Source organism: Plectropomus leopardus, chromosome 5 (assembly GCF_008729295.1).
Source record: "Plectropomus leopardus isolate mb chromosome 5, YSFRI_Pleo_2.0, whole genome shotgun sequence".
Lineage (NCBI taxonomy): Eukaryota > Metazoa > Chordata > Actinopteri > Perciformes > Serranidae > Plectropomus > Plectropomus leopardus.
The window spans coordinates 7,396,716-7,405,888 of NC_056467.1; the positions used below are offsets into that span (position 1 = coordinate 7,396,716).

A 9,173-nucleotide genomic window follows, 5' to 3' on the forward strand; every position below is an offset into this window, starting at 1 on the left:
GTAACATGGGTTTGTGTCAAGATTCCAAAACACAATCAACAGGAATTTGTTCATTTCCCCATGCTGCTTTTGTTCCTGCTGAACCCCAGTGTGCATTCTTGGAGCAAGATCAATAGATTGAGTGTAATGAATGTGCCTGTCAGCAAAACATGTCAGCTGTCTTGGCACTGTGTCAGGAAGTATTTGACTGTGTGACCCTGAGGCCCAGCAGGAGTGTCATGAGGGGAGGGCAATATAAATGTTGAGGCAACAACACAGGGCCACAGTGTGCCTGGTCTAGGAGACTGCTACACACCTCCGAGCAGAAACAAGATGACTCTTCCAATCCTGCCTTTCATTCTGCTGGTCTTTTCTACTGTCCATGCCTTCCAGTATTCAGAGCTTGCACAGTACATCGACATGCATCAAGAAGAATATGTGGAGGCTCTCCGGGACTGGGTGGCAATCGAAAGTGACTCCAGCAACGTCTTGAAGAGACCAGACCTACATCGCATGATGGAGATGGTGGCTCAGAAGCTGAGGCTGATGGGAGGGACTGTCGAGCTGGTGGACATCGGAGAACAAGAACTTCCTGATGGGCAGACGTTAGCGTTGCCTAAAGTGGTGACAGCTCAGTTTGGAGATGACACAAACAAACACACAGTGTGCGTCTACGGTCATGTGGATGTCCAGCCAGCAAAGCTAGAAGACGGTTGGGCAACAGATCCCTACAACCTAACTGACATCAATGGTAACCTGTATGGAAGAGGAGCATCAGACAACAAGGCTCCAGTTTTAGCCTGGATCCATGCTGTGGGGGCTTACCAGGCCCTCAATATGGAGCTGCCTGTCAATGTGAAGTTTCTCATTGAGGGTATGGAGGAGACAGGCTCTAATGGCCTGGACGCTATGATTGTGGCCCAGAGAGACACCTTCTTCTCTGATGTAGATTACATCATTATCTCTGACTGCGGCTGGCTCAGCAGAAGGCCTGCCCTCACCTACGGCACCAGAGGAAACTGCTACTTCTTTGCTGAGGTTGAAGGTCCCAAACAGGACTTACATTCTGGTGTTTATGGAGGAACTGTGATTGAACCAATGACTGACCTCATTGGTATTCTTGACACACTTATCAGCCCCAGCGGTAAGATCCTGATTCCTGGGATCAGGGAGGCTGTGGCTCCCCTCTCTGATGAGGAATGGAAAACATATCAGGACATCCAATTTGACATTGACAACTACAAGAACAAGACCGGTATCGACCAGCTCATGTACAACAATAAGGTGGACTTGTTGGCCCACATGTGGCGCTACCCCACTGTCTCCATCCATGGCATTGAGGGGGCCTTCTCTGACCCTGGCACAAAGACTGTCATCCCTGCTAAGGTTATTGCTAAGTTCTCTATCAGACAAGTTCCTAACATGGACCCTGCTATGGTCAAGAAACAGGTAACAGACTACCTTCACTCAGTGTTTGCCAAGCGGAAGAGTCCCAATAAGCTGAAAGTCACCATGGTGATCGGGGCCAAGCCTTGGCTGGCTGACACTCGGCATCCTCTCTATGAGGCTGGAAAGGCTGCTGTTAAGAGAGTTTTTGACATGCATCCTGATCTGATCCGCGAGGGCGGGACCATCCCTATCGCCCGAACCTTCCAGGATGTGACGGGGAAAAGCATCATCATGATGCCCATCGGAGGCTTTGATGACGGGCTGCACTCCCAAAATGAAAAAATCAGCCGGTATAACTATTTAGAGGGAACCAAGTTATTTGTGTCCTACCTGCATGAAGTATCTCAGATTAAGACCAGTGTGTGATGATTCATTGCATCATTAAATCACCTCTGAAACCAGTCCAGCTACAGTGAGCTCTCACTGACACTATTTTTTTTTTTTTTTTTTTTTTTTTTTTTTTTTTTATTTTACATTGTGAGTGAATGTTATGCCATGTGCTACTACTTCTGATTGGTAGAAATGTCTGAAATCATCCCATGTCCCATGTTTTCTCATTACTTACTTTGCACATGGCATATATGTATCTTCATATAATGTCAGAATGTCAGACAGCACTGTAAGTGCGTATGGTTTTGTCATGTAGTGAATGCTGAACAATAAAAAAAAGGAATAAAAAAAATATGACTACTTTGAATAATGTTTATAAAACAACTGCAGTGATTTGAACTCAGGCTGGTAGTTCATTCATCGCAGACAACATTTCAGCTCAGTGCACAGAGAAAATGACAGACACTGAATTCATTTCACAGTTCAGACTCCAAATGTCCTTCTCCTCTTTGAGGCAAAGGACACAGCCAGACACACAGGGACGTCAGAGGCAGACAGAACCATTAGACTAAAAGAGACATTATCATCAAAATGTATTGAAGCCATACATAAACTTTCTCTACAGTGTATGCAGGTTATCACGGCTGAAGGCAGACCGGAAATAGACTGAAGCACTTTTAAACTGAATGAAAAAATAAAATAAAAAAGGAAGGGATTGGCTGCAATCATACAATACATATATATTTTGAAATAATAGCTTACTCGTTAAATTTCCATACTCTTTGTATCCTGACCTCAAGTATGGAAAAGGAGAATAGCACAGATCCTGATGCAATACACAGTAACAGCTGATACCACAAGTTAGAAAATAGGCATCGAGGGAATTTATATTGAAGAACATCTCACTAAAAAAGCCGGCAGTTTCCCAAGGTGAAAGCAAAATGGAAGATAGCAATATAAAAAAAGGGGGTGTTGGTAACAAGGTTTTTAATGCGGCCTGAGTGAAGAGTCTCCTCCCCAAATCAAAATATGTCAGTAAAAATGGAGAGAAAGGATACTATGTCCATTTTTTTGGGTCTTTTTAACAGCTTCTGAAGAAGCAATAAGTTCTATCTTTAGGAATAAGTGGTTCACAGAAACTCTTTCCATCATCTTATTTACATTTTTATTTTCTCAGAGTTCTCAGTGTGTAAAAGTGTATCTAACCTCAGTTGAATACAGCTGCCAGTGAGTGGAGAAGCTTGATGTGGTTTTAGGTAGAAAACTCTTTAAATAAATAAATACATAAATAAATAAATAAATGAACCTTAAAGCTAGCTCCTTAATGACCATTTTGTTTGAAACTGTGTCATCTTAACAAAACAACCATCCTTCAGTTTCTGAGGGAAAAATTCAAGACAGAGTCATGATGACATCAAGGTGAGCAAAGCCTCCTGAACTCATGTTCCCACAGCAGTTTTACAGAGAATCTCAAATTACACTCAGGGGAGCTGGGAGGATGAAACCTCTGCAGGATGTCCTTTATCTATTTGGAAACCTTCATAAAGAACTGTTGTTAAGGTGTCTGATTGTTGCATCTTGGCTGTGTCTTACTTCAATATAAAGCCTGACACCCAACTCTGAAACGCAATTCACTACAGCATTTTTTCTAAAAGACATTTAAGTCAACTTGGTGACAAATGTAGTAAATTATTATCTAATCGTACAGTTGCTTGATGTTTCTAGTCTCAATCAGGGAAAAAAAAGGATAATAAAAGTCCTTAATTTACCGATGACAAAAGAGCTTCTTCGCCCAGCTCAAGAAACACAAAGTGTCCGTTGTAGGCTATTCATAGGTCACACATACATGGCTAAAGTAACACTAGGGCTGCACCTAATGATTCTTTTTTTTTACTGATTAATCTATTGATCTATTGATATTGAGTGCTGTATTGTCATATTTATAAGCACATATTCTACTAATTTATGAAGTTATACAAGCTCCTGCACAGCTGACAACCCCATCCTATAAATTTTTCAAAATAAAATGCATTGTAGCATGAAAGGGAAGCAAGAAAGTTGAGGTAGAACAAACACCTTTGTAGTTCCTCATCTCTGTGACAAAGACTTTAAACTGCAGTATAAAGTGGTACATAGTCAACAAAGGCGAGTGTCACACATAAGAAAACGGCGAGCCACCACTCTAACTTGGTACATGAGCGCCGAGACAAAAACAATGTGCTCTGCGCTGCTCACACTCTCATTCATGGATCTATTGCTCTCATTACGCGCGCTGTGTGAAACGGTGCGATGTGTCGACACACGTTACATCAATCAACACATAAAAATATATTGTCTTTACAACATGTTTCATTTTTTGTACCTTTTCTCATTACATGGTCCACTGAGTTAAGCTCATGCCAAATCAAATCTCCAACACATCCCTCTCTCACTGACTTTAATTTCCCATGTCAATCAGCAGTGGAGGAGGATTAGTGGTCAGTATTGATTACTTAAAAATGGATCCCTGCTAGTCCAGAACCGAGACTTTTACACTGTAAGTAACAAAACCAGTTGGAGGTTTAGGATGATAGAAGTACTGGAGGAAGATCGAATGACTGAATCAAATATAAGTGTATAATATATGTGTGACCATTATCTCAGCCAAAATATTGTGTTTTTTCTTCCTGGTGGCTGACGTGCCTCTCACTCTGGGAGACACTGAGACTTGTCACCCACACAACCAGAGAGTAGACTCATACCGTCTATCAGAGATGGCAGACTCACACCTCTGTGACACCTTCCTTCTCTCAGCTGTTCTCACCTTCCTACCTCAGAGCCTCATTTTAGTTTCACCTTCCTCAAATATTTTCTCCTTGAGAGGAAAAAAAACTCAAAACAACTCAAACACAAACTACCAGAATGAACTGCAGCGCAGCTGACCAACAAACTCCCCCACATGTGGGTGATGTAATGTGAGTGTGCCCGTTTTTCCACAGGAACCCCAAGGTAGGAAGCCAGAAGGATATCAGAGCAATACAGCAAAATAAATGACAGTGATCACAGCATAGCAAAGGTGATCTGTAAGACCACTGCAAAGTTCAATACATCACTACTACATCTGTCCCACCAGCTTCTGCTTAGATTATCAGCCTTTCATTTCCTTTCTCTCTTTTCTAGCCTTTCTCCTCCGACCCACAGTGCCGGCCTACTGCCTGCTGTGTCTCTCTCAACCTCTTTGAGCCACACCTGACACTGACAACATGATGTCATGCAACCTGAACTCTTGGTGGGACACGCATGCTACTGTGCTGATAGAAAAAAAAATAGACTCCTTACTCATAAATTACAGTCAGTCATAAGTCCTTCATGTCAGGGAGCAACACTTTTCAAAGACATAATGTTGGAGAAAGACAGGTCAGGATCTGTTTGAGATTTAAACTTGACAAAGATGAGATGTTGAATTTCAAACTCACGTCCCTACAGAATGTGAATACATCTGAAACAACTGAGGTTGATGAATCTTCAGTTTCCTGTAAAGTGACAGAAAATCAGAATCCTTTATCCCTCACTGCTTGTTGCTGTAAAACTAACATGCTGAAGCCCTGGGGCTACTGGGGACTGTAGCTGGATCACAAACAACACAGTGTTTAGTTTCTCTCACTGTCTGTATTGAAGTTTTTTCATCTCCTCCTATCTCTTATGCGTCTGTTGGACAACACCTCTCTCCCACAATCCCTCCATGCCCTCAATCACAGGAGCTGGCAGCTCAGGTCAGCTGATGTTGTATTCTATTGGAGGTTAATGCCTTATTGTAGCTTGAGGTCAGAGTGCACTGGCTCAGGTCAGAGACCAAACAGACGTTCATCTCTCAGCTGAAGGGCGTCCTACAGAGACAATGTCCAACACTCATAATAATTGGTTGTCTCTGCCTGCCTCTCTCCATAGCAGCCTGTGACTTTCTTAGAGCAACTCCTGACTTTGTCCCATTGAATGAACTGTTTTCTTGTCTACATATTATTTTGCAGCAGTCTTTGCATTTTCAGAAAATCACAGATGGAAGAATTTAGATTTTTCACTGGATTCTGTGTTTTATGGCTTCAAGTGAAAGGGGATGCTGTGGTGTATCAGCATTAAGTCCTAACTGTGAAAATATGGCAGAGCTGCCGGGTTTAACTTTTTTACAGTATTTTGTTTACTAAACAAAAGGCTGTAATTACAGTTACCAAAATTATTGTGTTGGTTAATCAGAAAATTCGAAAAACCCGAAGCATGGAAAATGGACTGAGCCGCATGTATCATAGATATCTGATGACAGTAAACAGGAGCTGTTAAAACACATTACAGCAATATTGATGTAAACAGCTGTGCAGATTGCACTTCACTAAATGCAATGGGAAAAGTATTAGCATGTTTTGTTTTGTGCATTTTTCAGTTAACAGCTGATGCACCTGTTTCATTAATATGTGATTCACAGTATATGTGTTTATGTCATCTGTCTAAGATATTATATTTACATCCTCTGATAATTTCTGCTGATAAGCATCACTGGTCAATGCAAATAAATCACCAGCACACTAAGCATACAAGTGTATGCACATTGCTGACTGTAGATGCACACACACACACGCACGCACGCACGCACGCACGCACGCACGCACGCACGCACGCACGCACGCACGCACGCACGCACGCACACACACACACACACACTTATAATCAATAACCCACTTCACTTTCTGTGCAATAGAAGTACACTGCTGCATTCCCACATCGCACATAAACATGTCTGCATGGCGGTTCACTGTCAATCCTCAGCCAAAAGAAGTGGACAGGAAATGGTCCAATGATATCTGAGGGGGGATCAAAGTAGAGGACATGTTTGTTGGCTAAAACTCAGAGGATCGTTGTGACAGAGCAGCCTCAAGCTCCCTGTCAGCCCACACACAGTGTCCCACAACATACCCAGCATATCTTTGCTGTACCTGTACAGTACTTATATCTATAGAAGGCATCATTACAAAGCACCAAGTAAATATTGGATCTCTGAATCCAAAGTGTGACTCTGCAGAACAATTACATACAACAACACATAGCACACTGTGCGTGATGTGAACTTCAATAGTTTGTTTGAGTGAAGAGACCATAAACGGATTAAAGGTATTCTAAAAACAGTTATATTGAGTCTAATGAAAATGTAACATATAACAAAACCCAGACCACCTGGGTTAAAACCAAGAATGCTGACTGCTAGACCTTAAGAGGCACAAAGACAGGAAGGGATGGCTAAAATTTATCAACCAGGGCCACTGATGTACCAGATAGTTAGTAAGGTAACAAAGCTGCTCTCAGATCTTGGAAAAGACTCCATATGGTTCAGCCATTGGCCTGGGTTTAACTCCCTGTATGGGAATGAGGATGATTATGTGCATTAGTTATGCATGAGTTATGCACTTGTCAGTTTTCCATATATTGGTGCATGATTTCCATAACTGGATGCAGCACTCAGTATCTTATGTACTGGGAACTAATTAAGATTGATTATAAAAAGACCAAAAACAAACAAAGAAACAGAAAATCAAGGTATAGAGTCCAGCCGGACAGCCTGGATTCAACTCTTGTTACGCTAAACTAATTTTTCAACATCTATTCATGATGACACTGAGTTTGTGTTCAGTATACTACACATTAGGGTTACATGCTACAGTGTTATGAGTTTGACATGAAATTGATTTTCAAGAGCTTTTTTTCCTGGTTTGTTTATGTCGGGATTTGCTGAGAGTGATTCATTTCGTTTAGAGACAGACACACAAACACACACAGCGGCAGAGCCACTTCATCATATTGATTAATACACCACTTCACCAGAAAAATACTTTGACTCCCACAAATCAACTCCCACTCTGAGCATGTTATTCAAAAGTTACATAATTTCAAATAAAGCACTGATGTGTTGTCAGATGAGAGGAAGAGAGAACTGCATCATGTCGCCTACTGTAGCTGTCATAAATGCATGATCTGTAACGGGCATCATTTAAAAGACATGATTCAGCTTCACACATAGCTCTGTAGGAGAAAGCTTCTCTGCACCATACAAACAGTAATAGCTGGTTAAATGGTGTTAATATTGTTTTCAGTGGAAATTAGTCTCTCCTTTTGTTTTCCAGGGTAGAGCTCCCTTAATACTAATAATAATAACTACAGGGATCAACAAATAACACACATAAGATTTTATTTTCTTACATTTATTTATTTTTAATATCTTAAGTATTAACCTCTAAAGTGACAGCTTGTAAATCTCTAAAACTATCTACTAACCTGATATACGATCAACAGGGGTCTCTCTTGGTAAATATTCATAACTATATAGTATGGAAAGCCCTCTGTTTGTCATGGAGGACAATTAATTTGAAAGTTTTTTTTAATTTAATTTTATTTTTTTAATTTCTCGACTGAGTTTCCTCCCATTACAGCCTCTCTGCCAAACAACTGTGGTGATGATAAATTAGCACACAAATCTGTTTCAGAGGGACAGTATGTAGGTTTAAAAATATCTTCAGTATTTACAGTAATATCTTGTTGGCTCATATCGAATAATTAATCCCTTTGCTCTCTGCTGTATATTTAATATGTACTTAATTTTTTCATGTATTGGTTAATTTTTCTTCGTGGAGCCTCAACACACAAGATATTGAAATTTCAATCTGCACCAGTTTGCATCACACTGTTCATTTGTATTTTAGGCAGTTTTCACATAATGAGCTGTCCCTTGGTGCGCACCAGATGAGAAAATTATACAGTGTGTCATTTTTCAGCTATTACGGCTCACTTTCACACACCTTTGTTTTTACTCTGGTTCAAAGGGCACACCACTGGCGGAGCATCATGTTCCCATGACTCCCGACCGGAAAAAGAAGAGCAAAGCGTCATGTTTCCATGACTCCCAACCAGAAAAAGAAGTACAGAGTGTCACGTTTCCATGACTCCTGACTGGAAAAAGAAGGGCAGAGCGTCATGTTTCCATGACTCCCGACCGGAAAAAGAGGTACAGAGCATCATGTTTTCATGACTCTGATTGGAAAAAGAAGTGCTGAGAAGTAAAGAGAAATAAGATAACAAGCTGCTATCATCCACAATGGGACTCACCTTAACAGTCAAAATGTATCTGTAATTAATGAGAAATGTATGTTGTAGAGAAGAGAAGAGAAGAGAAGAGAAGAGAAGAGAAGAGAAGAGAAGAGACCTGCTGTCAAGAAAATATTGTATTGTAAGGTCTCTTGAAGAAACACGTTTCCTTCAGCTGTTCCTCTGAACATCAAAATACACTTTCCTTTATTTTTGCTTCTTTTAGCTGAAGGCAGTAAATGTGAACATGTCTGTATGATCATTGCAGGGGTATAAACAAGAAACTGATACACCTCCTCATCTAGACAATG

The 9,173-nt window shown here is 40.9% G+C and overlaps 1 protein-coding gene across 1 annotated transcript; it reads left to right on the forward strand.

Annotated features, from left to right (window-relative positions):
- Positions 1 to 287: 287 nt before the first annotated feature.
- LOC121942932 (cytosolic non-specific dipeptidase-like) lies at positions 288 to 1,880 on the forward strand. Its single transcript, XM_042486241.1, has one exon. The coding sequence runs from the start codon at positions 313 to 315 to the stop codon at positions 1,792 to 1,794; it is 1,482 nt and encodes a 493-aa protein (XP_042342175.1). The 5' UTR covers positions 288 to 312; the 3' UTR covers positions 1,795 to 1,880.
- Positions 1,881 to 9,173: the final 7,293 nt, after the last annotated feature.